The sequence below is a fragment of the Seriola lalandi genome, unplaced genomic scaffold (assembly GCF_002814215.2).
Source record: "Seriola lalandi dorsalis isolate HSWRI2012SDOR001 ecotype SW California unplaced genomic scaffold, Sedor1 jcf7180002054544, whole genome shotgun sequence".
NCBI classification, from domain to species: Eukaryota; Metazoa; Chordata; class Actinopteri; order Carangiformes; family Carangidae; genus Seriola; species Seriola lalandi.
In genome coordinates this window covers 2827292-2855011 of record NW_019525097.1, presented here as the reverse complement: position 1 = coordinate 2855011, position 27720 = coordinate 2827292, and the positions used below count along the sequence as shown (strand labels likewise).

The 27720-nt window shown below is 38.3% G+C and overlaps 4 protein-coding genes across 5 annotated transcripts in view; 2 read left to right on the top strand and 2 right to left on the bottom strand.

Moving 5' to 3' along the window:
* The window catches only part of heca (HECA ribonucleoprotein granule regulator), a 10209-nt gene extending 2552 nt beyond the window's left edge, over positions 1 to 7657 (top strand). The window contains exons 2-5 of the mRNA XM_023415092.2: positions 1095 to 2172; positions 3825 to 3991; positions 5490 to 5644; positions 7129 to 7657. Of these exons, the coding sequence (XP_023270860.1) occupies positions 1095 to 2172; positions 3825 to 3991; positions 5490 to 5644; positions 7129 to 7293 (1565 nt within the window). The 3' untranslated portion in view covers positions 7294 to 7657. The remainder of the gene's footprint in view (positions 1 to 1094; positions 2173 to 3824; positions 3992 to 5489; positions 5645 to 7128) is intronic.
* Positions 7658 to 8619: 962 nt separating this feature from the next.
* Positions 8620 to 11528, bottom strand: mtif3 (mitochondrial translational initiation factor 3). 2 transcript variants are annotated; one of them, XM_023415094.2, is made up of 4 exons: positions 11442 to 11528; positions 10248 to 10706; positions 9230 to 9381; positions 8620 to 8915 (listed from the first exon to the last, which is right to left on the bottom strand). In XM_023415094.2, the coding sequence occupies exons 2-4, from the start codon at positions 10702 to 10704 to the stop codon at positions 8652 to 8654; spliced, it is 873 nt and encodes a 290-aa protein (XP_023270862.1). In that variant the 5' UTR covers positions 10705 to 10706; positions 11442 to 11528; the 3' UTR covers positions 8620 to 8651. The 2 variants fall into 2 exon arrangements, with proteins under 2 accessions (XP_023270862.1, XP_087032387.1); XM_087176261.1 differs by lacking the exon at positions 11442 to 11528 and adding an exon at positions 11181 to 11414.
* Positions 11529 to 13493: 1965 nt separating this feature from the next.
* LOC111661568 (adhesion G protein-coupled receptor G3-like) lies at positions 13494 to 25923 on the top strand. Its single transcript, XM_087176260.1, has 17 exons — positions 13494 to 14111; positions 14309 to 14428; positions 15076 to 15120; positions 15232 to 15369; positions 15756 to 15782; positions 15950 to 16030; positions 16931 to 17084; positions 17175 to 17334; positions 18202 to 18336; positions 18424 to 18534; positions 18637 to 18673; positions 19956 to 20056; positions 20293 to 20414; positions 22204 to 22472; positions 22584 to 22677; positions 22759 to 23042; positions 24184 to 25923. The coding sequence occupies exons 1-17, from the start codon at positions 14006 to 14008 to the stop codon at positions 24333 to 24335; spliced, it is 2136 nt and encodes a 711-aa protein (XP_087032386.1). The 5' UTR covers positions 13494 to 14005; the 3' UTR covers positions 24336 to 25923.
* On the bottom strand, positions 25160 to 27716 carry knstrn (kinetochore localized astrin (SPAG5) binding protein). Its single transcript, XM_023414993.2, has 9 exons — positions 27621 to 27716; positions 27248 to 27303; positions 26996 to 27125; positions 26525 to 26554; positions 26340 to 26439; positions 26067 to 26181; positions 25920 to 25981; positions 25514 to 25588; positions 25160 to 25402 (listed from the first exon to the last, which is right to left on the bottom strand). Exons 2-9 carry the CDS (start codon positions 27267 to 27269, stop codon positions 25274 to 25276), a joined length of 663 nt encoding a protein of 220 aa, XP_023270761.1. The 5' UTR covers positions 27270 to 27303; positions 27621 to 27716; the 3' UTR covers positions 25160 to 25273.
* Between the last annotated feature and the right edge of the window lie 4 nt (positions 27717 to 27720).

Below are 27720 nucleotides of genomic sequence, written 5' to 3'. Positions count from 1 at the left end.
AAAAAAAAAAAGCATTGACAGTGTACCGGAAAAGGAAGGAGGAAACTATCCTCCCCACACACGCCCACAGTGTATTATCATGAGCTGCTCCTCGTGTAGACTGTGTGCCCACATTTACTTGATACACATCCAGACTTGACAATTGGCAGGGCTTGAATAGAGCTGCTCACAGGCTTGAATGGCCTAGTTGAATTTTATAAAATTGATGCCAATGAGGCAGAAAGGACACTGGAATCAGTCTTTTAACATTTGCATCTCGTGTTGTGCTGTTGGTGTGTGATGAGGATGACCTTGCTAATGTAACTTATGATGGACACACACTGCTTTAATGGTGCTGTTGTCCATTTAAATCAGTGCTGTTGTTTCCACGAAGTGTCTGTGACTTTGTTTGTGTTGAAGATATTAATCCATTATTCAATTAATCAGTCTAATTACAGTCGCTTATCAGGCAAAAATGATCAACGTTTGCTGGAACATATGAGGATATTTAACTTTTCGCCATTTTAAAGCAGAGTAAATTGTTTATCTCGGGTTTTTGGATGTTTCTCAGACAAAACAAGTATTTTGAAGCAATAATCAGTCTAAACAATTTATTAATTGATCATTTGCAGTATTAAAATGTATATATGGGAAGGGAATAAACAGAAGAAAATCATCCTCTCTGATTGGCTCAGTCACCTTTGACCTTGTAACATTTGACATGAAAACAGTTATCTTTGACTCGAGGAAATTATGAGAGACATTTTAACAATTTTCTGATGTTTTAGACCAAACAGTTAATTGATTAAATGAGAAAATAATAGGCAGATTAATCAATAATGAAAATAATTATTTTTGACTCGAGGAAATTATGAGAGACATTTTAACAATTTTCTGATGTTTTAGACCAAACAGTTAATTGATTAAATGAGAAAATAATAGGCAGATTAATCAATAATGAAAATAATTATTAGCTGCAGCTATTAGTTGTCTGTTGCTCTGAGAAAACAAGCAAACTGAAGGTGCCACTTGGGTTTTTTCACTGTTCTCTGTCCTATTGTAGCACAGATTATTGATTGATTAATCCCCACCCCCTTCCTGTCTTTATTCATCAGAGGTCCAGTGCGCAACCCCTCTCGGCTGCAGCCTCGGCCGGGCCATCGACCTGGAGAAGGACGACTACCAGCGGGTGCTCTGCAACAACGAGCTCTGCCCTTACGGCAACTGGATGCATCTGCAGTGTTTCTACGAGTGGGAGAGCTCCATCCTCGTCCAGTTCAACTGCATCGGCCGTGCGCGGTCCTGGAACGAGAAGCAGTGCCGGCAGAACATGTGGACCAAGAAGGGCTACGACCTGGCCTTCAGGTTCTGCTCCTGCCGCTGCGGCCAGGGTCACCTGAAGAAAGACACCGACTGGTATCAGGTGAAACGCATGCAGGATGAGCGCAAGAAGAAGCCGTCGGAGAGGAGTGCGGGCAGGACTGGGGCCAGTGGAGGGGCGGTAGGGTCTGGGGACGGGCCTTTTGAGGAGCCTAAGAAAAGTAAGGTGCCTGCAGGAGCAGGAGGAGGAGCAGGAGCAGGAGCAGGAGGTAAACTGTCCCACAGAGCCTCGAGTCAGGAGTTACCTCGTAGACAATCAGTGGACCGACAGAACTCTACAGAGAGAGGGGCAGCAGCAGCAGGGGGACATGCTGCAGGAGGACCCTTTCCTCTGGGGCCTCCTCTGAAATCTCCCTGCGACTCCCCAGGACAATCTCCTCCTACCGGCTTCTCCTTCTCCCCCACTGCTGCTCTCGGATCAGGAGGCGGAGGAGCAGGTCTGCGGGGTTCCCGTCAGCTGGGAGAGTTCCTCAAATCAGCCGTCCACATGGACCCGCAGAGGAAACACCTTCTGGTCGGGGGAGCCCTCAGCAGGGGCGGGGGCTGCTCGTTGGGAGCCTCCGGCGGCGGAGCCGGCGGTCCTCACCTCGACCCCGGGTCTGTTATCCCCCTGCCTCTGTCCCTCGCCCTTCCGCTCCACCACCGCCTCACTTCCGGCAGTGTGGGTGACGGCACCCACCCTCACCCGGTGCAGTTCCTGAGGAGGCTGGACCTCTCGGAGCTCCTCACCCACATCCCTCGACATAAACTCAACACCTACCACGTCCGTATGGAGGATGATGCCCAGGCAGGCCAGGGGGAGGAGCTACGCAGGTAGATGCTGGGTTAACAGAATAGTTTTCATGTATCTCATAGTTCAAATTATTATAAAAGCAGATTTGTCTGCTTGTCAGCCCTGTCTCATTAATCAAATATCTGATAGAAACATTCCTCTGACCAACTTGAACTTGAATATTATTATATTTGATATATTGACAGATTCCGATTATTGGAAAGAAACCACGAGAAGAAGCTACAGTTACAGCTAGAGTTTATACATTTTACATAAGACATAAACATGCAACAAAAAAAAAAAAGACACATATAGATGAAGTTTTTTTAAGCAAGTAAATATAAAATACACAGTTAAAACAGTTACAGTGCAGTGCAAATTTAATCAAATATAAAGCAGTGGTGCACAGAAAGGTTTTAAGCCTCGACAGCTGGAGCAGATCTGAAATTTCCTGGGAGTTCATTCCAGATATGTGGTGCATAAAAACTGTATCTGGGGTCTCCGGGGACAGTAACTGTATCTGTCCCAGATGATGTGAGAGGTGTGGATAGTTCATAGCAGAGCAGCAGATCAGAAATGTATTTTCTCCCTAAACCACTCAGCACTTAAAAAAAACAACAGCAGCATTTTAAAATCTATTCATTGACACTGACCAGAAGGAATTATCAAAGAAAAACTTTGCTTTATTTAGCACTCTGCTTGACAGAGCTCTGACATTAATGTTGAGCATATTCCTGGTGGTGAATTGCTCATTTTGAGCTGTTTTTCTCCCAATTTGAGGAACCAGATCGAAATGAAAACTTTCAGGATTTCACAACAAACTTCTCCTGCATTTTTTTTTTTTTAGAATAGTTGCCAAAAGATGGCGCAGTTATTTGGGCTGTTTTTCATTTTATTTGCTAGATACTCATCATCAGTACTAGCAACCAAAACATAGTGAAAGCTCATGGTGGTTTTGATGTTGCCAGTCAGTGTATCAGTCACATGAACTGTTTATGCATGATAGTAATTTTCCTTTCTGTTGATGGTTCTGTATAAACAACGTAAAACACAAGAAATATAGCTGTGAAGATTATCAATCAAATCAACACGTATTATAATAAACCTGAATACTCAGTAATGAATAACTTTTAAAGCAGCTGTACTCAATGATTTTGACATGACTGTTTGTATATAAAAGGGCTTTTTAGTGTTTATTAACTCAGCTTTCTGGCTTGTTGTTGGTTTTGGTTCACTCTCACTGTTCTCATAGGATCTAAAAACACACTTTACACTACCTGCTCAGTGACAAAGGGCACACAGAGAAAGTTAACGAATAGCCGGTGAACATAGTGGAGCATTTAGCAGCTAAAAAGCCAGATATTTCCCTCAGGATAGATAGAGACCAAAAACTAAGCTAAAAGAGAGTGAATATTAGACTTTGCACTGAATACTAAATGCTAATTTTGCTCCTTAACTGCTGGATGTGTAAAGAAGCCATTGTTTACACCCCACTTCACCACATTATTACAGCTATAAAAGCCAATAAATCAGCATTAAAACCACAAAATCCTTCATGCCGAAATAATTCAGTGCCACTTTACATAAAATAATAATAATATTCACATAACATGTCGGCTGTAAATCTACATGGAAAACAAGGAGACTTAACGATGGTGTTATCATGATTTCGTCTGTTCATGTTGTCCTGCAGGTTTATCCTGTCAGCCCTCAGTGCAAGCCAGAGAAACGTGGTCAACTGCGCGCTGTGCCACCGGGCGCTGCCTGTGTTTGAACAGTTTCCTTTGGTGGACGGGACTCTGTTTCTCAGCCCCTCGCGCCACGACGAGATTGAGTACGACGTCCCCTGTCACCTTCAAGGTCAGACCTGCTTTCAAGATCATGGCATGAGGACCTGAGATTATGTTACACAAAATATGAAGAAAAAAAGCCAAATTCAATATTTAAGTCACATATAATTGAAACTATTTTATTATACAATTCAAAACATGCATACAAAGAACCAATAAATACATTCACATTCAAATACTTATATTGCACATATTACACTTTTTCTTTTTTGAACTGGCTCTGGCCCACAGATTGGGAACTAATGCACTATGATGCAGTCTAATAATCATAATCGCAATCATAATAATGATTTTAATGATAATAATAAACTGCATTTATATATCACTTTTCAAAACAAAGCACCCTGCGTCACGTAGCTGAACCAGGGTTAAAACATTTAAAATGGCATTGAGGTGGATAAAATCAAAAATCATTCAATTAAAAATAATATAAAATTCCAATGGAATAAAATATCCAACAATAATATAAGATGAAACAATAAAAACAACATTAATAAAGGGGTTATAGAGTGGCCCTGAGACGTATGCAGAAACATCAACTTGCAGCAACTCATTGCACTGAAGCAGCTGAAGTCGCCTGGCAGCATCTCTGTGTGCGGTGGTTGTGTTTTCTCACTTTGCAGCTTTTTTTTTCTTTCTCTAAATGCCGCACCTGTGCTGTCAAATAGGTGAAAACGTTTTCTACATTTGCTTTTGTTTCGTCTTAGACGTGTGTTTTGCACTGCAAAGTTGCAGATCGTAGGACAATCCGCTGCACGGACCAACAAAAACACCATGAAGCAAATACTGTTGTCAAGCTGCCCATGTCCAGCACACCAGCAGTTCATTGGGAGAAAACAGATAAACCATTAGCATACTATCTTTGCTCAGTCAAATATTCACTTTCATGAGGCTTCTTTGATGTGCTGGCCCACGAGCTTTGATATGTACGCGCCTCGATATGCACCAGTGTGAAAGGTTGATTTATTTAGTTTTTCACGCTTTTGAGTCAGACCGAATATAAATGTTGGCCAAGGAAAAGTGGTTGAATTGTGCCATAGAGTTAAAAAGTGAGGCTTGATGTTGCAGCTGAAACAAAATGAAAATGGAAATGCATTTGCAGTTTTATTTAGTAAGTTTTCAGGGAATTGAAAACACATCAGAACACAATAATCATGACTCTGTTAGGACCAGTTTTATTTGGAAGCATTCAAGTTTACAGCTGGGCGGTATAGAAATATAAAATGACTTGCAACCGTTTTACATATGTGGCATTTTTTGTCATGCTGAGAGTCATTCACAGAAGTTGTACAGAGCTGAGAAAGTTTCATTTTGCTATTTTCTAGACTGATATTTAGGAACTGAAATCACATCAGCAGTTGCAGTTTAGTTTCCTTTAGAAACTTGTTTTATTTTGATAATGTAATGTGATTTTTATTTATTTTCCTGGCTGATAAACAGACTGTTCTGACTCGTGAGTTGTTATTTAGTAAATGTAATGACTGATTTCGTTTGTTCATTTCTCACAGGCAGGTTAATGCACCTGTACGCCATCTGTGTGGACTGTCTAGAAGGCGTCCACAAGATCGTCTGCATCAAGTGCAAGTCACGCTGGGACGGGAGCTGGCATCAACTGGGCACCATGTACACCTACGACATACTGGCTGCTTCACCGTGTTGCCAGGTAGAAACACTGATCAGAAGATGATATTTATTTTGTGTCACACAGGAGAGCAGTAAAGCTGTCAGATGTCAGTGAAAGTTGCTCTGTGTGCTCTGCAGAATGTGTGAATACGCAACTGTTAGTTAACACGATCACAATATCAGCTTTATAAGGTGATGGCACATCAGTGTTGTTCTGCTGCCAGACTCAGACAGCTCTAAAGCAAGAGGAGAGCTGCAGGTCCCACACAGCTTTGACAATAAGCCAGTAGCTGCCAGCACTGTTGTTCTTGAAGGTTAAATGAGTTGTTAGGGTGCTCAGATTTTACCGTCTGCTGCAGCAGATGCCAACTTAACTTTTCACAAAAGAGTGACGCAAGAGACCAACTGTGAGAAAATGCAGAAAAAACTTGCTGCTAAAACAAAAGACTGCTCGTTTTGATTTCCTAGGTCCAGAGGTGATGTTTCCAAATAGCTTGTTTCATCTGATCCTCAGTTCAGAACCCAAAGATATTTGGTAAATGACAACAAAAACAGTAGATCCTTACGATAAAAACAGTTGCACATTACATCCTCAAGTTTTCCTTAAAATGTTCACTTTAAGTGTTTAAGGTTTTCTCTTCATCTTTGTCTGTTACTTAAGGAATCACTTAAAGTCAGTTAAAGGGCTGCACAAAAGATCTTAGTGACCGAAGTAAGTTCAGAAGCTAAAGGTACGTCTGACGTCTTAACTGCATCATGGCCGACTTTATGGGGATGAATGAAGAAAATGAAGAGTGTTCCACACCCTTAAATCTCTTTTAACTTTTTTCCTACACTAAGGAAACCTTTTAAGAGATTCTGTGCAACACCCTTAAGTTACTCCCTCAGCTAAGGAGAAATTAAATCTTAAGTGCTTAAGTAGAAAATCAAGTGTTTTGTGCAACCAGCCCCTGATCTTCTACTTGAGTAAAAGAACCAACACTACAGTGAAGAAACAGTTTCAACAGAAAGACATGCATTCCAAATTTTACAAGTTTATAAAGTTTTAGCATCAAAAGTTCTCATGCAAAATATATAATATGTGTAATGTATTTTATATTATAGGACTAGATCACTTGATGCATTCATGTGTCACTTAAATGTTGCAGCTGGTGAAGGCGGGGGTTATTTTTATACTACATTCTTATATTATTCATATCTTAACCTGTAATAACAGTAATCTGAATCTGCAAAGTGACGTCAAACTAAAGTTATCAGCTAAATGTAGTGGAATAAAACGTATATTTGCCTTTGAATTGTGATGGAGTAGACGTATAAAGGAGCAGAAAGTACAAGTACCTCAAGATTATACTGAAGCACAGATATGCTTAGATACTTTCTACCTCTGCAAACAGCTGATGTGCATTCAGTCCCTTGTCCAGGGTCACTGTCGGTTGTTGTGTGTAACTTCCCAAGGTCAGGAATGAACTTCCACGCTCACATTCAAGTCAACATCCTGTTAACCGACCTGTGTCCCCCCCCCAGGCTCGTCTCAACTGTAAGCACTGCGGGAAGCCGGTGGTGGACGTCCGAGTCGGGATGCAGTATTTCTCCGAGTACAGCAACGTCCAGCAGTGCCCTCACTGCGGCAACCTGGACTATCACTTTGTTAAACCCTTCTCTTCCTACAAAGTACTCGAGGCTTATTGACAAATGTTGTTCATGCATGCTAGTGAAGCTGCTTCTGTTGTCATTGTTTTTTTCTAACACAATCTAGGAGAGATTTTATTTTTTTGGGCCTTAAGGTGGTTTTATGTTTTTAAGTTCTCTCTTTTCCTTGATTTCTTTTTTATGTATAGGAAAAGTATGATTCTAGTTTTAAAGAATAAATGAATAAAAAGTTTCCAGACAGTATCTCTGCTGTTTGAGAGAAAAGGTGTTGACAAAGTGTGGAGCTGACACTTGAGTCGATCTATCTGTGACAAGTGAATGTATCTGTACGCCAAATTTGCTTTTATTTTTTATTTTTTACCAAAAACATAAATACGAATCTTGAATAAAGCAGAGAATGGTGCGCACTGTGTGTTTCTCACACCTGCAACACTGTGAACACAACGAAACGGGGCACTGTTGACAAGAATCACTGCTTCTTTCACAGTGTTTGACATTATTATAATTATGAAACGCATCATCAAACTATTTAGTCTCTTCACTTGCTTCACACAGAGCGGCAACCAAATCCACACACAGTCAACCTGCTCATCAGTGTATGTGAGTCTCAGCCGTGTAGTCATCAGGTACAAAATGGCTGTTTACATGTGCGGATTGAGCCACAAACATCTGGTTACATTTAGAGACGGGCGACAAACTATATATAAGCAGTTAACATCTGATTGTACTGTGTGACATGTAAAAAATGCTGATAAGACACAGATGATCTGTGAGTGTGATATGACATTTATATCCTGGTGGGAGAAGTCTCTTCCTGGATGAAGATGTCTCTGGGTGAGTTCATGGCTTACTAAGTATGTAAATGATGCGAAGCATACGAGACGTTACGGCCAGAGCTCTCCAGCGCCACCATCAAAACACCAAACGAGGGAATATCTTCTGGAAGAGACTAGGAGACGACACTGAGCGCTGAAGCTGTTCTGGAGGTTGGTGATGGCCCAGCGCCTCTTGTGTCTTTATCACAAACAGTGGAGAGATGACAGGTGTCTCGACCCCCCCCCCCCAGTTTTTATTTAATTAAGTTAATGAAACTTGTGATTCAAAGTCTATGGTAACCAGCTCACTAGTTATTTAGGTGATGATTGGCTGTAATGGATGTATTAGAACTGAATGCAGCGTTCAAACATCAGGCCCCATTCATTCATTCATTCCTTAAAGAAAAAACAAAACAAACAAACAAACAAAGGTCATCATTCGGTATATATGCCATGATTAGCTGGATGCATCATTATTACTCAATGAGCTTTGTTAAATACCTTCACAACACACCAGGGGTAGAATCTGATCAAGGGATTTACACCAAACTTTGACAGTGAAGAACAGAGTTTTTAATCTTTTTAATTTCCATCAGATCGCTGCTGTTTAGACCCTTCTGCCGTGTCCGTGGTGCCAACAGGCGGCGTGCTGCTCCCAGCACTCTTCGAACGGGAAGCGGCGGGCCGCGTGGCCGCTGTGTTTTTTTTTCCTTTTTGTGAGATTTCCTTTGCTGAAGGCTGACGGACGATGCACATGGCTGATCGACCGTCGCGTATGACTTTTGGCGGGGAAACAAATCCCACCATTACCTCCATTTGTTGCACCATCTGCTCCAAAGTTGTGTCCTGCAGAAGGAAGACTTTCCATGTGAGATATTGATAGGTGAAAGTAACACACTCAAAAAAGTCAATGACATATCTGCTGTTATTTGCTTTGAAAGTATTTTTTGATAATGATCCTTTAAATCTTTTTTGTGAGTGTTGGGACGACTTGTTGGCCTTGAGGTAAGAGCGCCGACTATGAACAGCAACGTCCTGGTTTGTGTCGGGTTGGGAACTTTTAGCTACATGTCATTCCCATCTTTCTCTCCCCTTATTTCCTGTTACATTCCTTGTCTCCCATAAATCATAAAAAACAAAAACAGTGTGTTCTTCCTCACCAGGTTGACTGCGGGGTCGTTGCGTCCCGATCGCAGAGTAATCCTGACATGGTGCTTCTTCTCCAGCCAGCTCTCCACTTGTTTCAGCTTGGTGGTGAGGTCATGTGGTGAGATGCCAGGTGAAAAGGTGAGTTCTTTCACCTGCACAGTAGCTGTGGAGAAAATACAGGACTGGTTAAACTGTGTTTCACAGACTATGTGTACAACGTTTAAGAAACCTCTTCACTAGACCAGATTCGACTCAAGGATACATTAGTTAATAGCTCTAACAGCTTTGGGGCAGGAAATCGCTTGTCAATAATCAATGGATATTCCCTGGAACTAACTTTGGTTCAAGCAGCTCCCAAGCTGTTTATTTACAGCTGGAAAGATTAAAGGGCCAGTCCAGCAATTTACTATTGCACTGTCTTAAAGTTGTGGGACTTGTGAGTAGAGCTGACAGAATTAGTCCAATCAAAATGAATCTGCAACTATTTCAGACATTTGAAAAGCAAAAATTGAAAATACTTTCTGTTTGCAGCAACTGATGTGAGGTTTTGCCTTATATTACTTCTTTGGGCTTTCTCTGTTACAAACAAGAAAAAAAACACACAATCATTTGAAGATGTGAACTTGGGCTGTTGGGAGAAAATTTTCCAAACTGATAGAATCAAATAGTTCGATAAAATAATCAGCAGATTCATTTTTACTGAAAACAATTTGGTTGAAAAAAAAAAAAAAAAGAACATTAAATATCTGTTTTTACATCTTTTTGCTTTACTACTCACACCTTGTAAGGTTCTATATAAATAAACTATTCTATAGTGTCTTTCATTAGATGCCTGCATCTTTTGAACTCCACACCCAAAATTTCTGTTATAAATCTAGCGTCTTAAATTTGATGACAGGTGACAGGTTATTTTTCAGACTTCACAAAGCTGCATCATACAACCGTCTTCAACCACGGAGTAGTATTAGGTTGTGTTGTACATGTATTAAACTGACATTTAATCCGGGTCCTTGCCACGACACCGCGTACCTGGTTTTGCCTTCTGTTTCTCCCGCAGTTTCAGTTGCTCTTGGTAGATCTGTTTGCCAGTCATCAGCTGGTAGACAGGAGGGTCTTTGTGTGCGTTCAGCAGCACCAGTTTCAGACCCTGCTCATCCATCATTCTGATCACACGTACTCGGTGGATGGTGCCTAGCTCCTCGCCCGTCTCACTTATCAACTGTATGTGTTGGTGCGGGATCGAGTGGCCCACGTTGCTGATTGTGGCATCAGCTCTGGAGTCCTGCTTTCTTTTCTTTGGTGCAGGCGTCCGCTCTGTGTCCTCTTCTGCTGTGGAGAATGGAGACCGGCTCCAGGAGGCAGCAATGATACTTGATCTTTCACTGCAGTTGAGAAACCTTGATGCTGGGATCCTGTAGCCCAGACTGACTCCACACACAGCTCTCACCGCATGGTTTAGCACCCACCTCATACAACCTGCAGACATATCTTAAATAAAAAGAGTGGGAACAGTTGAGGTGCCAGATGGGATTATATGAAGCAGAACACTTAAAGGGAAGGCCAAGATTTAACATTTAGTTTCTATGTGACTTTAGCTGTAGGTTAGTTAAACCGGATATTACAAAAAAAAATGGATGTAAACTCAATCTATACGTCATTAGTAAACTAAAAAAAACATAACCACAATAAATCAACAGACAGTTTTAGTTTTGGCTTTCCTTAGAAACGCGGCCTCACCGGCCTCAATTAAAAAACTGTCCAATTAAAGATAAAATAACCTGTCAATGCCACTTTTAAAGACATTTCTCAAATGGTCAGGGTCAACTCTTTAATCCGGGATGCATCACATTTACTTCATTACTTACTCTAGGAAGTTTTACACTGATTTGGATTTCAACAGAGGGTTGAGACACACGGTGTTCAGGCGACAGTAACCACTGCATGTTGAGTGTAAATGAGTACCTTTAAGTTAAGGTTCAACAGTAACCTTAATGCCGAACTGATAAGAAATCGGTTGAATTAATTGACCCTCGGTGTGACTGTCACTTTGCTCCAGATGATCTAGACCAGTCCTAGACGCTCTCCATTTACACACAAACTGAGATCTCGCGATACAAACATCGGTGCAGACACAGACTTTCAAGTTACAGGTAAACGCTAATCACGCCAGCAAGTAAATCCCTCAGCTTAGTCTTCAATAGTTGTGTTTTCTTTTTTACTCACTGTAGGTCAACGTCGTTTACTCATTCTCTCAGCTGCAGGGTGACTGTCGTCCACTTCCGCCATGTACTTCTTCACTTATTTTGAGTCTGAACAGACGCGACCAAAGCGCTGTGCTGCCCTCTTGCGGACAAAGCTGGATATATTCACCCATTAAAGAGGGCGTATTTGGCGTTGGGGTGTATGAGGTAGTCATGTATAGTCGGTGTATTACCTGCACTGGGTTCAGATCAGCGCGCTCAAAGTTGGTGTGCTTGGGCGTAGGAATACAGTAGTTAAGCGGTTGAAAAAATATAGTGTCGAAGGAAAGTGCCATTTTCACAGGAAGATGAAACTGCTGAAAATATTCTACGTTTCCTAACTGGGAGCATGCTGATCAGAATCTACTGCAGGCAATACAATACAGGACGATGCATGACAAGGCCAACCTCACACAACCCAATGTCAAATAACCTGAACTATCCCTTTAAAGGGTCAGTTCCCCTGAAATGACAAAAAAAAAATCATGTTCTCATTTGCCACCCGGATAGATCTAATTTTACCTTTTAGATGTCTGTCTATGACATTTCTGTCTCCATCTTTAGGCAACAGACAAGATTAATTAGTTGCTTATTCAATCACAAAGAAATAATATCTTGTTTTGCTTGAAGTAGTTGATTCTTCTAGAAAATGAAATGTCTGAGCAGACTGTGTAGTCTACGAAACAAATACAGAGTGAGCCATGCACAAAGCCACTCTTGCAGTAAATGGAAATTACTCGTTGGAAAATACACACTAGTGCTATAAATACAGCTAGATCTTATCAGCTGACAGTAACACATGCTTTCTGTTAAGTAGTAAAGAGAAGAAGTGCAAATCAGCTCTGCAAACACTATATAACACGAAGTGAATCAAAATGTTCATTACAAACATTTGACTGAAGCTGCAGTTGGAAAAAGATATTACATTTTTTTTCAGCCAGACTTTGCAAACTAACAGATGGTTGTGAAGAATGTGATGGAAAACACCTATCAACAAAAACATCCCTCCACCATTATTTTATAACTATCTTGGAATAATTATAATTGATTATTTTTCACTTACACTGACATTTAGATAAGGGATTTTAAAAATACCTCGACCATTTCAAACTTTGAACGCCACTGGAGTCAAAAGCTGAGATGCTGTACTGCTACTGCTACGCTAAGCTAGGCTAATGAACTAGTTCAGCTGTTTTTATTCTCCATGACTGGATTTAGCTGCTGCTTTGTTTATGTTGGATAACAAACCAAGTTACCAGGATGGCAGGTCACCAAAATTGATTTTTATAGGGTATTTAAATTCAGTGAATATAGCTTTAGTCAAGGCTGCCTGTGGCTATTTCTAGCTGGCTTTTATTGGATCTGTTGCTAGCTGTGTAGCTGACTGCTTATTTTATTTTTGTATGTTTGTTTGCTTTATTTTGTTTTTTTAGTAGCTGTATTTTGTTTTGCACATCTAACATACAGCTTTCTTTGAAGTTATACTTTTCCAATGTTAGAAAGAAGAAAAAAAGGCTTATATGGCAAAATAAATGTCAAAAAGTCAGAATGTGGTGTGGCTAAATTTAGACTACAATGCAGATGGTATTTTGGCTTTGTAGGGCTGAGGAGCCCTGGTGATTCACACATACAAATAGGTGAAATCTTTAATTTTGTTGTTGGTTAAATAAACTCTACATGTGGCTGATTTCAGTATCACAGGACGTGGTATCGACACATCTCCAAAAATGGGATAATAATCAATGTGATAATAAACAGATGCTAATAATCTTTGTTACTTATTGTATACAGGCCCAGTCTTGACTCCAAATCGTGATTTCTTTCATTCCTATTTGATTTTAGAATCATTTGGCAGATTCAATTCTATGCATTGTTTGTAATATGATTGCAAGTGTAAATATGTTGATAGTTTCTGTGGCCCTATCAGTGTTTTAACATGTGTTCAGTGTTTAATTCGTTTGTTTGATGTAATAAGAACAGTCAACAAAGTGTTTGTGGGATGAAGCTTATTGAAATTCTAAATGTTCTTCATTGTCTATACTTTGCTCTTTATTATTAACCATCTACTTTACGTTAAAAAATATTAAAAATGTAGTATTTAACTGACATGATCCTGAAAAATGGACAGTGCTGTTTATCCATTGTGCTGTACATTACAACCGCGTTCCTTACTGTTAGCTACATCACCCATGCATGTTCATCCAAGGGTAATATTGTTTTTGTTATTTTGCATTAGAGAACAGTGCCCGGATTAACTTCTCATGACTCTTTCAGGAACTGTGAATTTGCAATACAAATTTTTTAGCAGTGGGCAGCTATGCAAAGTCGTTTTGACTACATCGTTATCTGGCTCAGTTGCTCTTATTTAATGCTGCTGTTCAGTGCTTTGACGTTACTTGCACCAGAGAAAGGTAAGAAATACAATACTTGGGTCATTTCTGGCTGATAATACCTCACAGAAAATGTACCTTGACAAAAATATTTGTTATTCATCTACTGAAGCAGTAAATTGGATCACATCTCCTGACCGAGACTTGATGCCATCAAATGGACATGATGCAAAAGAGCTTTGTGACTTGGTTTTTGTTGGCGGGCCTTCTGTGGATTCTCCCTGTGTGTGTGTCTCAGAATAATCCCTGCACAAAACATTGTGGTAGGAACCTCAGTAACTCTGTTCAAATTCAAACAAGTGCATGTGTATCACATTTGTATTATTTCCTTATGGAACTGCATTTTTAACGGTAAAAAATGTAAGTTCTACTATGACTATGATAATCTGTAAAGATATTGTATTGAGAAAATGGTATTTTTCATTGTTATTTGTTATCTGATGTGATTACGGTGTTTTAGGCCCAGAGAGACATAACCTCCTTCCAAAATGTCTGAAATGTTTCTGCAACGACAAGAAAAATTTGGTCGTTGTAGATAACTTCAATGCCTTCATCAACAAACAAAAGCCTTGGAATCAAAGTGAGTCAAAACTATAATAAACATTTTAATTACAGTAGTTTCTGCTTCATCATAAACTATAATGTGTGTATGTTGTGACGTATTATAAAGAAAAAGTGAGCTGTGCAAACTGACCAATCGTAGAACTTGTGGTAACCAGGTGCTATGTCTTTAGCTGACATACTCTGCCACGTTTTTGAAGCGTGGTTGGCTTTTTTAAGGGATTAAGGAATTACAATGGCTCCAACAGTATATTGTAAAAAGATTTTAATCTGGAATACTTATTTTGGGATTTAAAAAAAAAAATGTAAATATACTGTAATTATTTTAGTATAGTTTTTTTTTTATTATTGTTGTTGCTGTGGAACAAAACATGATGCTAAGTCTGGGAGGAAGGGTGAGTCTCCTTGTCATAACCTACCTTTTGTGAAAGTACATAAACATTAATCTAAGTCTTTTACTAAAGAAAAAAACCCTGTTATTGAATAAGTATTTACAGTGTAATTTATTTCTCATTTAGTCAGTATAATCTGAATCCACTGAATAACTGTGAGTGATAAGAATATTCAGATTTTAAGAGTTTAAGAGTAAGACTATAGTGTAATATAGTATAGTCTGATTCTTATAGTATAGTAAGACTATAAAAGACTGTTTTCTTTACCTCTCAGGTGATATTTGCACATTATTTCTGCAGAAAAATGACACTTTTAACCGTGAGTAAAGCATGCTTGTTATAAACACAGATAACTGGATTTTCCCAAAACAAATTAATCAGCATTTCAACAGAATGCAAATTAAACTTTATTTCTGTTTTTAATAAACAGGAGAACTGAATGAAAAATGGCCTCAAATCGTGACAAAGGATGGCTCTTATCTTATGTACATTTCAAGATGGTATATTAGACGGGAGGTCCTCAAGTATGTCCTGCATGGGAAGAAATGCAATGCCACAGATATCAAAGGTGATATTACATTACTGTAATTTACATTTTAATTTTTTGATGTTGTGAATGCTACAATTTAAATTGTATTATACTGTATTTGGGGTCACAGCAGAAAAAATAAGAGCAAAAGGGCTAGAAAGTTAAAAATGGCTTTGTTTGTTTGCTTGTGTGTGTGTGTGTGTGTGTGTGTGTGTGCGCGCGCGCGCGTGCGTGTGCGTGTGCGTGCGTGTGTATGATTTAAACTTGGATTTAGGATTTAGAACAGGAACATTATAAAGTAGTTAAAACAACTGTTCTAAGTTAAAAGTTAAAAGTTAAAGATACAAACATAAAGCTGAATATATATATAGTGAAAATATGATTTTATGAATATGATTTTGAATATGTTTTTTTTTATCATCCAGACTCAACCTATTCCACTGTCAACAGGGGTAAGTTCATATCTTTTACAGTTCATGTAATGTAATGATCAAACAGAGCTAATGTAAACATAACTACTATTGTATCTGAACAATTTTTTTTACTCTATTTTATATTTCTTGTTTATTGTTTCTTGCTGTGGATTGATGCAAAATTCTGACAGTGTTTCCATTAATAGATTCTTGCCAGGTCAGATGTGTGCCTAATATAAAATTTTGTAAAAGGTCTGAATATGACAAAAACCTCTGCAACATTAGTGGTGAGTCCTCTTTGGATAAGCAAACAAGAAAAATATACATATATATGTGTGTGTGTGTGTGTGTGTGTGTGTGTGTGTGTGTGTGTGCGTGCGCGCGCGTTTATGTGTGTATGTATTAATGTGTAAATGTTTCTTCTGTAGCTCTCCATATAGCCATCATTTCTGGCTACTTTGTTGACAGCAATGAGTGAGGAAACTGTTACTGTTACTTCTGACAGATGTCATTTCTGGTGAAGAAAAGTTATATATATATATACTGTCACCCATAAAGTTGGAATAATTTTGTTTTCAGACACAATCCTCTGTTTATTCCTATTTAAATGCATCAGTAATCACTTTTGACCAGGTGCAGTGATTACATTATGTGTCCCAATTACCCAGGTGAAATTAAATAAATCACATTGTCACAATAATTTCATCGAAAGAGGTAAAAAATATTTTATTCCAACTTTATGAGCAACAGTCTATATATATATATATACCAGCCAGGTAAAATAATAACGGAAAATAAATTCAAATGACACATTTGCTTTTTTCAATTTCAACTAAAACAGGTTGCGAAGGCTCTTCAGCAGCAGCACTTGCCATGTTAATTTAGTTTTGTGCTGGCGAGATCAGCTCAGTGTAATGGATGTCAACTAGCGTTCATGTGTTCAGCTGCTAGTTTGGGGAGGGGCTGTGTGCCTGCAGCACTGTTGGTATTGATACAGTTGCAAATGAGTATCTAATCCGATACTAATTTTTAGTATCAATTAGTATCTGAGTATTGATATATTTGACAACCCTAGTATATATATTGAATGAAGTGAAAATTTATACTCGATTAGATATTGACAATTGACAAGAGGCTAGCTGACACTTAACAATGTAACACTAAAACTATACGTCCCTTCCTTTCAGGTCAACTGCTCACGGACAGATACATCATCAACATTACAGCAACAGACAAAAACTGTGTCAACTGTAATAATCCAGTGAAAGCACCTGAGGTGGAAATTGTTCTGAATAAAACAATTCCAATTAAAGATGGAGGACTCGACCCAGTTGAAGCTGTGTAGGAAATGTTTTGTTAATTTATCAAATGAATAGTTATTTAGAAGAATATACCTCTAGAAGCCATAATTATTCTTTAATCTGTCGACAGCAAAGTGATGGATGGAATGGCCAAATTCGCCTCCTCCATCAACGGCTCTACAGCTGCATTGTCTGCGGGAGAAGGAGTCACGGGCATCTTAGTGAAAAATACAGAATCGGAATTAGAAGAAGTCTCCTTTGCTTATAAGTCTGTAAATGACAGTTTACGGGTGGGTGCATTACTCTTATTTGACCTTCATACATGTGCTATGTCAATAAAATAACAGATTAACTGCTAATTAAGTAGCTTAGCATGACGACAGGAGGCATGGGGAAAAACAGCTCCCATGACTCTAGTTTAAAAATAACTCAAAAACTCACAAACTAACTGTGTGTATCACATTAGTTTAATTCATACATAAACAGAAATGTAAAAATGGCATTTTGTGGTTTTAGGCAGGGTTATATGCTAGAACTATTTCTTGGCAAACAACAGCCAGGTGCAGTGACTTTAAGACCAAAACATGTGCTCATCGACCACAAAACTAGTGCTACTGCCAGAGATGCTGCACAGGCGTAACTCCACCTTACACAGCAAAACAGTAGTTCCCAAAATTACATTTACTCTAGTGCAGTACTTTTAGGTATTTTTAAGTATTTACACTTTACCTACTATGTATTTCTATTTTCTGCTACTTTATACTCTGATGGATGCATTTTTATTCCACCACATTTATATGACAAACCACTGAACACTTTAAGGTAGTCATAATTAGCTCCATCTAAACAACTAAAACATAAAAAAGCTGCATCCAAGTGATTGAAACAATATTAAAAATCTAACAGTTCAGTCTGAAAGGGACTGCTTACATAAAGTGTAGTTGTACTTTCAATGTTTAAATATACTTTGCTGATAATATTTCTGTATCAAGCAAAACAATTGAATTGAAGACTTCAGCTCAAAATGGAAGATTTGTAAAGACCTGAATATCTGTGCAAAACCAAAACATATGAAAAATATATGTAAACCCAAAGCTCAAATAATGAACTGCTCTGTACAAGTTTGACAATACACTTTGTTATGCTCTTCCCTGCAGATTATAGAAGACAGAGATAGTCTTTCTCACTTTTCAAGATCTGTTACAGTCTCAAAAGAAGCGTTTGAAAAATCTCAAGGTTCGAACACCACCGTACCATTTGCGGCCGTTTTCCGATTCTTGAATCTGGGTCAGGTAAGTAAGTTTCACCTTAACTGATGGATACACCTTACATATGTGATTGTGTTGATATTTTGTGGTGATCCCATTTTTTTTTTTCAGGATGAGTCTAAAAGCACTGTTTTAGGAAATGAAGTTTTAGCAGTTGAAATGGGAGCCACTATCCTGAATCTCACAGAAAAAATAAACATCAATTTTTGGAACATGAGTTACGTAAGTAAAATAAATAGTGAATAATTAAATGCACATTATTTGCACTCCGTTGGGCTGAGTTTGTTTACCATTCAAGAGCACATTCTCTTGTTTTGTTTACAGGAAGGAACTCCACATTGTCATTCATGGAACGGTGAAGGTATGTAAGACACAGTTACAAATGTGCAATGATGAAATTTTGGGAGGGTCCACACCGCCAGAGGAGAGTAATGCCACCCTTGTTCTCTTTATTACATGCGTTACATATAAATTCATGTTGCTGTGTAAAAACTGTGAGCAGAGCTGATATGAAAGCTGAATTCCTGCTCCCCTGAAGCCTACACTAGACCTTTTTCTCATCAGTCTTTTTGACATGAAAAGCACAGGTGTAATTAATAACATTAACGATGGCTCAAGTCCAGTTACATGTCCCAGTGCACAATTCACTGGCATGGCATAAAACCCCTGCAAGGTGCATTGAAGCCAACATAAGACCTCCATTGATGCAACAGGGGTCCCTAACACAGAGGGCAAAAAATGAAAGGTCAACTTTTGATGGAAGAACACAACATCATCTGAGAAGCTCTGCTCTGGCCAATCAAATATGTCCAAGTATACACTCCTGTTAGATTGCTATGTAACATGATTGCTTTCCCCCCTAATGTTTACCAGGAGCTTGTCATGACAAAAGATAAAATCATCGTCACCGTGACAACAACTCTTCGTGTAATGCTTTGTTTTTTTGGCATTTATTTAGAATGTGTAGCATTCATATGCATCTGTTAACTATACCTTTACTTCCTGGTTTTTATTTCATTGTCTGACCTGTACCTGAAACCGCAAAGCAGCCCCCTGCCTTATTTCAACACAGGGATATTTTCGGCCTGAGTGCCTTCTTACACTTTCCAATTTTATTTCTGGCCCAGACAAAAGTTGCCAATTGTAAGAGGAATGTGGTGAAATATGTGGTTGTCACTCAAATTGATACATAAACCAAAACATAGATGCATCTTTCTATGACATTTTCTACATTATGTTTCACAGTTTGAAGTGTGATGAGTACTTTAATTCTTCTGCTGAAATGGTTTAATAGCACCTGGCTGGAGTTAGCACCACCAACTGTTTATCAAGACAAACCAATTCCTGATATTTGTTTAATGGTAACTGATGGAAATGCGCATTGATTTGCATTTTCTCTGGCCAATTTTCTCAAAATTTGTTTATAATTTTTCGGACATTTAAAGGCAGAATTATCATTAACAGTATATAATAGTACATCAACTATTGTCATCAGGAGCATAAAACCTCTAACCTGCATAATTTTAGCCTGACTGGCTGGAGGGCTGATGCTCACGTCCTCTTTTTGTTCCTCACTCAGATGCATTCATGGCCCCTGCAGTTTCTGCTCTGCACTGTTTACATGCACCGCTCTTATCTCATAGGTAGCCGACCTAACTGGACTGATGATGGATGTCTGACAGTGAAAAATGGAAGCGACATAACATGCCAGTGCTCACATCTGACATTCTTTGCCATCTTACTGGTGTGACTTCTTTTGTAATATCTGGACTTTATACTAAGCTTCACCTTTTTAATTCCCAGTGTAAATCAAACATTTGGATATTCCTCTCTAAGCCCATTTTACTGGTTTTCACTCTGCAGCTGTCTGATTTTAAATCTACCCCACAGTATCAACTCTGTAATGATCACAAACCATCCTGATACAAACACCAATGCATGTGACAAAGTGTTTTTTGTTTTTTTTTTGCTAATTTGCAGGCTCCTCCAAATGAAACCATCTCAAGTTCTGATCTGAGCACCCTCACCACCATCTCCCAAATTGGCTGTGGCATTTCCATGTTTTTCCTCAGCATAGTCCTCTTCACACACTTTCTCATAAGGTAACAATAATGGAACTGTATGAGCTCTATTGTCATTTTCTTCACTATAATTTTATTTTAATGGCAGTTTCTGTACAAATAGATCCAAATGGCTTCACAACAGATGCAAATGCACATAATAAAGACATATTATTATTTATATTATATATTATTCTTATATATTATATTATATTATTATTATATTTCCTGGGGCAGCAGTTCATTTAAACTTTGTGCAAGCTGTATTTGAATTGAGCAGTTTAATGGAAATTCAACAGAAAAAAAGAAACAACTTCTATAAGCTCAATTAACTACATTCAAAATTTAAAAATAAAATTCTCAGAACATTGTCTTTAAAATTAGATTACAGTTCTTTCCAAAAAAAAAAAAAAATCCAGGAAATTATGTAAAAGTGATGGCCACATAGAATTAACTTTCAGTTATTTATTTTTGTTGGTTTGAAAAATTACTCTCATTTACAGAGTCTAAAAAAGTTAGACTTGGTCAAAGTACCCACCATGTGAATTTTTAAGTTATTTTGTGTATCTGTATTTTTCTGAAAAATATAAACCATCCTTCTCCCAGGTTGTTAAAATACCCAAATTCGTACAAAAAAACAGTTTCGATTTGAGTATTCAGTGATTTGCCAGATACGATTTCTCATAATGTAGCCATACATACTGAGATGGACAGTGTGAACCAGTCAGATAACATCATGCAGGTAAACCAGAAAGCCACAGTGGTTGATGTGGTGAAAGGTCATGTAAATAACGTCGCTCTCGAGAACAGCAGAACTCTGTTTAAGTTTGTGTGAAAAGGTTCGCAGTAGGGAAATGAGAATGTTGAATAGCAGCTTCATTGTGTGAGAGTCTATGTTTAGAAAAAAAAAAAGCTTACCCAGTAAATGCCTTACGCAAATGATACATCACACCTGTCCCTTTGCTCACCATGTATGGTCACAGGAAAATTTTTATGTCACTAGTCTGCCAACTTCTACAAACAAGCATTATTCAAAGACCAAAGAAGTGAAGAAATCCACTGTGTATACATATATGAGATATGTAGTATGTAAATACATATCACACATAGCATCTCAGGTTTTGAATAGGCTTTACAGTCAGAGTTTGCATTATATAAATAACCATAAGGTGTAAGGTGTGTTCCTGTTTCCAGTCCCAGACACATGGTTTATGTGGTTACTTTGTTTATTTCATGAAGCTGAGTTATTTTCAAGATGTGTAACATTCACTCTCGTCTTGTTGCATCTCACTCACTTTTCCATTTATACTTTATCGAATAAGACAATGTTAGATTGTTAAGGCAAATCTCCTCTGAGTGTTTTGTGTGAGGCTTCACCAGAGTCTCCTCTCTAACTTCTTATAAAGTAGTCAATAAGCATCACTGTATTATAGAGCTGGACATTTGGCACTCATGATCGCTCACATTCAAAACTGTGCTATAATCATATGTAGCTTAACTTGAAATTTATGACTGCCTCAGATTCGTTTGAATAAATTCCACTTGGTAATATTATTTCACTTTAATTGTTTTCATTCATATTTTTACTAATGTAATATTTCTTTTGGCTCATTCATTATTCTCTTCTCCTGGGCCACAGTTAATGATTGATTTAATCAGCAACTAATCTAGTGATCATTTTTTGATTAGTCATTTATAAAATGTTCTAAAACACTGAAAATGTGCATTGCAATTTCTGAGAGCACATGATTTCATTTTTTATTTTACTCTATCAAACGGTCATGAAATCCTAACCTAACATGACTTCTGTGTTGTATCTCGCTCCTCACAGGAAGACCAAGGCCACTAAAGCCACGAGGATCCTGATCCACCTGGTGTTGGCCATGTTCTTTCTTAACTTCACTTTCCTGATCAACAACTTTGTGGCAAAAGTGAGGAATACCGTGGGTTGTAGGATCATGGCGGCTCTCATGCACTACTTCATGTTGGCCACTTTCACTTGGTTTGCTGCACAGGCCTTCCACATCTGCCTGCAGCTGTACGGGGGCGGCAAAATTGACATCCATCATTACATTCTCAAAGTCTCCATCACTAGCTGGGGTAAGTTCAGAAGTTCACAGTGCAAACTTTTGTCCTTGCTGTTTTATCTGACAAGACATTTGCAGTTCAGTGGTTAATTGCTCATTGTTCATTTCCTTTCTCCATGTCCAGTAATACCCAGTATAGTTGGGATTGTCCTGCTCATCATAGGAAAATATGGTGAACAAGTAATCTACACTGATAACATTGAAGACAGCGTGGCCATGTAAGTGTGTCTGTGATTCATATATTCAATATTTAACAGTATCACGTAATGTACGGTACTGACATATCCTTCTCTTCGCAGGTGCTGGATAACAGACATTTACATCCACTACTTTGTCAACATAGGCTACTATGCTTTGGTCTTCCTCTTCACTTTCACTACCTTCATCATCATACTGTCTTGGCTCTTTTGTCTCAAGAGATCCAAAACTGGCACTGTAGAAACTAAAAGAAATGGCATTAGTATCGTAACTATCGTGGGACTGTGTTGCATGCTGGGTATCACATGGGGTTTTGCCTTCTTCGCCTATGGCGTCCTTCGAATCCCCTCCTACTACATTTTCACAGTCCTCAATTCTTTTCAAGGTATTCACATCTGGATATGATCCAACAGTTATAACCAATAATCTGTTTATTTATCTCATATTAATGTGTTTAATATTGTCATTAAGTCCTAATTTATCCTCATTGCGCATTGTACATGATAAAGCTGCTTTAATTCATATTTTTACATTAACAATAGATTCGATTACTGGGTGTTATGTGGAATGGGTTGCTCATAGTGACATAGTGACATAGTGACAGACAGTAGTATTATCACCTGAATCTGTAGTTAAACACATGTCTACTTGACAGCCAGAAACTTTATTTTGGCTAAACTCTCACCAGTCTCGTTTGCATCATTTCCAAACAAACATGTTTGGAAATAAATATGAATCCAAATAATTGCCATTGTTAATATTTATGTCCTGCATGTTTATTTAGGCAAATGCTGGTTAAACCGGTTCCTGTATCAACTCCATAAAGTGATATTATGTCACCGTTTACAGCTTGTTTTACTCCCATCATTCATTTAAGTCATTGCTAACAATCACATTTGCCCATTGTGATGTGATGAGCTTCCCTAGCAGTAGTACCAGAGTCTGCTACAGATCTGATGGTGCTGACTGAAACTCCACAATGAAAAGGATTAAACAACCTCCTGAATGCGCAATCCTGGTTGCAACGATTCCACTTTTGGGTCATAAGTGTGTAAAGTCCCCAGACAACCCGCGATCAGATACAAAAACATCACTGCCTATGACAGGCAAGAGAAATAATTAGCAATTTGTAAATTAAACCTGAAACTTTTTTTATTTTTTTTATTTCAGTGCTTTGTAATATCTTTCCAGACCCACAGATACACTAACATACTCAAGTTTCACTTATTTGACTCAAGTCAGATCTAACATTGTCTTACTGTAGCTTTGGTTGTAGCGATGGGTTCGAGTCCGACCCATGGGCCTTTGCTGTATGTCATCCCCTCTCTCTCTCTCCCCAACATTCCTGTCACTCTCTCACTGTCACTATCTGAATAAAGGTAAAAACTGCCCAAAAAATTACTTAAAAAAAAAAAAACATATACAGAGTAAAGTGAAAACAAAACCTACCTAATAGCAATGAATGTAAACAGAGATAAAGTGTAAAAACGTGTCCATGTGTGTGACCATCTGTCTTTGCCTGGCAGGTTTCTTCCTGTTCATCTACTACTACATCACCGGCCATTCAAAGGACACAAAGACTGGTGCGAGCGTTAGTACCACTTCAAGCAACAGCACTCTTAAAACTGATCTCGATATCTTCGATAACCCCTACAGCAATGTGCAAGGCAAAAAATAAAGCACTGGAAGAGAGAGCAGGACTGAGGAGTGATGAAGAGTTCAGTCATCTTGAAGAACAGACTACAAGCAAGTACAAAGAATTAACTGGAAAGAGCACTAATGTATAGCTTCGTAATATAATGCTGCAATAACAATAATGCAATAATTATTATTTTCTGACGTAGTCGTTGACAATTATTAGTATATAGGGAAATGGCTTTAATAGTAAAGGGTTTATGTTTCATGCAATTTAATGAATGGCTTTCAGACCTTTTTTAATGCAACAATGCAATGTACAAACATTATGACAAGATTTTTCAAAGGTAAAACTGCTAAATATTTGAAAAAATCTTTAACTTGAAGTTTTTGAATGCTTTTTTTTTTACATTTTCAGGACTCTCTAATCTTCAACTTATATACAAAATATCTTCAGTTGCAGATATAGTGTTAAAAACTAGAATTACCACATCATGGCCTATCTCAACCAGTCAAATTGCTGTTTAAATCCATGTCCGGCCAGAGAATATAAATTCTCAAGTTATGGCCAAAAGCATGTTTTGTAAGGTCATGGTGACCTTGACATTTCTAATAATTTCACCCTTGAGTCCAAGTGTCAGATGTAATTAAATTCCCTCCAGGCGTTCCTGATATATCACGTTCACAAGAATGGGATGGATGAGGTCGCCCGCGTGGAGGCAAAATAAAGTTTTCCTCTCAAGCAAGACATTGGTAATTCTAAATGAGGTGACACACAAAAAATATTGTACATCTCATTTGAACCATAAAAAACATGATGTGTGTAAAAGCATATTTTGGCTGAAATATGAAGAGAGATGAGCAACATCAGGCAATAAGAAACCTTTATTCTTTTTCAATCACACTTACATTAAAACACATTAAACATTAATATACAGTTTCTTTTAAAGAAGACTCATTTTAAATTGAGAGATTACACTTTTACAGTAAGAGAGCTTCTGCTTCCTTGAGAGCTTTTTCCATCTCAGCAGCCTCCAGACAAAAGTTCTCCCTTTCCTGCATCATGCATTCTCGTGCTTTAGTGAGGTCTGTCATTGTTGTTTGGATTTCCTGCAAGTGTGTAAAATAAGGGACATTGATCATTTCCCTTCAAACATCCCTAAGATCATCTACAAATAGCAAAAACTGGTCAACACAAAAGTTTCAATGACTTTCACTCACCTCTAGCCGAGCACGTTGCTGTGATGCAGTTTCACCAAATGTCCTTAATTCATTCAGCAGGTCCGCAGAGACACTCTGAAACAGAGACAGGGGAAGACGTGTTGACTGGTTGGTGTTGTCTATAACAACCAAAAGCCTGTGTGTGTTGAATACAAGCATATTGTAAATTTGAATAATTTTGAAATATTTAACTTTCTTTTTTGGTACTGGTGGGGTTATGAGGAATGGAACAAATTAATAAGTGTATGTTTCTAATTTCTTCTATATTCCAGTTTGAGGTTATTTGTGGGAGTTGGATTCAAATGTACTTTGATTTGAAGTTTTGTAAAGAATATAACACACAAAACATGACTGTAAATATATATATATAACATCACATAAGTAAACTGAAATAAAGTATATGTACCATAGCTTCTTTTCTTTGATCTTCATTTTGTTGTGCAGCCTCTCCAACCCTTTCTCCTAAAACTAAGAATTAAAGAGTTTTTGGGTTAAGCAGCCACTGAAATTGGGCTGACAAAAACACCTTTTGAAAATATGGATACTTATTCACCTGGGTCTATTTTTGCTGCGACTAGGAGAACATGGCAGTCCTTCAGCTGTTTCTGTACCTCTGCATTCTCCTTCTCAAGGTCACCGAACTGCAGCTTCAACTCATCTACCCTTTGCTGTAACAGAACAAGGACATTAGCAAAGCAAATTTTAATAACATATGATGAAACAAAAATAAATAAATTCTGTGTAATTGATGTATAATTGTATTCTACTAACTATTCATTAATACAAGTACTTATTTTTGCTACAATCCTAGAAGTACTTCCTGTACCTTTGTCTCTGTGAGGTTTTTCTGCAGCTCCTCGTTGACAGTCATCAAATGCTGATTTTGCTCCTTGAGCTCTGCCTGTTGCCCGTACCTGGTGGAGACCCTATACAAGGGTGCAACATAAAGTTGTGAAAACTAGCCTGAAGCCCACTGCATGGTCTGTATATGCAGTATAATGTATGACTTACCCTTTGTGAACTTTAGAAGCAACATTTTTTCTGGAAGACAAAAGTGAAAAAAACCTTTAATTGTATAGCTGTAAAGAAAACATACGGAGCCCGGCACATATCAGGTGTAAGTTTTTGATGATTTACACAGAAGAATACTAGAAAGACCAGAGAAGATGGAGAAGGATGGTTGTGAAGATCTGATCCTTGTAAGACCAGGTTTGTCTCGATGGGATGGAGCACTCTCTTAATGTATTTACTTTGTATTTCACTTTAAGTTTTGGGACTCACTCTTATTATTCCCTGCCGACCCCCTCACTGTTCTGTAGAAAAGCTCAAAGCTTTGAAAAACTATGGGTCATGTTTACCAGCCTGTGCCACTCTGTCCTATAAGAATATGCAGTACAGTAAGTGAGAGAGATTGGCATTACAACCTGTGGGTTTGTGAGTGGGCATCTATGCCATTTGTGTATGTCAAAACTTTTTTCTTACCTTGGTAAGTTTTCTTTTTGAGGTCTAAGGATGCCATCTGATTTTTGGGCAGCATTTGCAGATGCAGTTGCTGTGTCTTTGGATTCAAATTTATTACCTGTTTTCTTCGTTTCTGCAGGTAACTGTGCACCTGCAAAACAGATAATACTGTTTATCAGGCATCAGCGCTGTTTGACTTTATCAAATCAAAATACACGTCAATTTGATGACATAGAAAGTGCAAAATAAGAACTACTTAACAATTCTGCTCACCTCTAGGAATTTTTGAGGACATTTTTCTTTCCGTGATGCCAGCAATGACAGGCCACCTGTAATGAAAAATAATGTGTTTAAGTAACTTTAGAGTTAAGTCTAGTCTGGACATATTTTCAAACAGGTTCTGCCTATATATATTCTAAAGATTCAATAGCTAAGTCATGGGTTATCGATGCTTATATGTTTGCTGTTACGTGGATCAAAGAAACTGACAGACTTTGAATTGAGTTTGGTGCTCAAATATTCGGCAGGAACACAAAGACTAGCATAACACGCTCTTGTTAGACTGCCTTACGAGTAAGCTAAGCTAAAATAACTGAAACATACTAATATGTGCTATATGGTACCGTAACACAACATCAATGCTTACCTCTACGGATACGGTAAATATGAGATTTGTCAACAGCCAGCACTGAACCGCACTAGTTTTAAAAACGTCCCGCCCTATGTGGTCATTTCCGGTCTGTTTA

Bases quoted from the DNA above. Each gene is read 5' to 3' on its own strand.
- mtif3 (XM_023415094.2), bottom strand. From the start codon at position 10,704: ATGTCTGCAGGTTGTATGAGGTGGGTGCTAAACCATGCGGTGAGAGCT. The intron at 9,382-10,247 runs GTACGCGGTGTC...TTTTCTCCACAG, and splicing joins GAAACAGAAGGCAAAACCAG to CTACTGTGCAGGTGAAAGAA. The intron at 8,916-9,229 runs GTGAGGAAGAAC...TTCCTTCTGCAG, and splicing joins ACGACCCCGCAGTCAACCTG to GACACAACTTTGGAGCAGAT.
- LOC111661568 (XM_087176260.1), top strand. From the start codon at position 14,006: ATGGACATGATGCAAAAGAGCTTTGTGACTTGGTTTTTGTTGGCGGGC. The intron at 15,121-15,231 runs GTGAGTAAAGCA...TTTAATAAACAG, and splicing joins GAAAAATGACACTTTTAACC to GAGAACTGAATGAAAAATGG. The intron at 15,370-15,755 runs GTGATATTACAT...TTTATCATCCAG, and splicing joins CAATGCCACAGATATCAAAG to ACTCAACCTATTCCACTGTC.
- knstrn (XM_023414993.2), bottom strand. From the start codon at position 27,269: ATGTCCTCAAAAATTCCTAGAG. The intron at 27,126-27,247 runs GTGAGCAGAATT...TCTGTTTTGCAG, and splicing joins GTCCTCAAAAATTCCTAGAG to GTGCACAGTTACCTGCAGAA. The intron at 25,403-25,513 runs GTGAGTGAAAGT...ACACACTTGCAG, and splicing joins AGCAACGTGCTCGGCTAGAG to GAAATCCAAACAACAATGAC.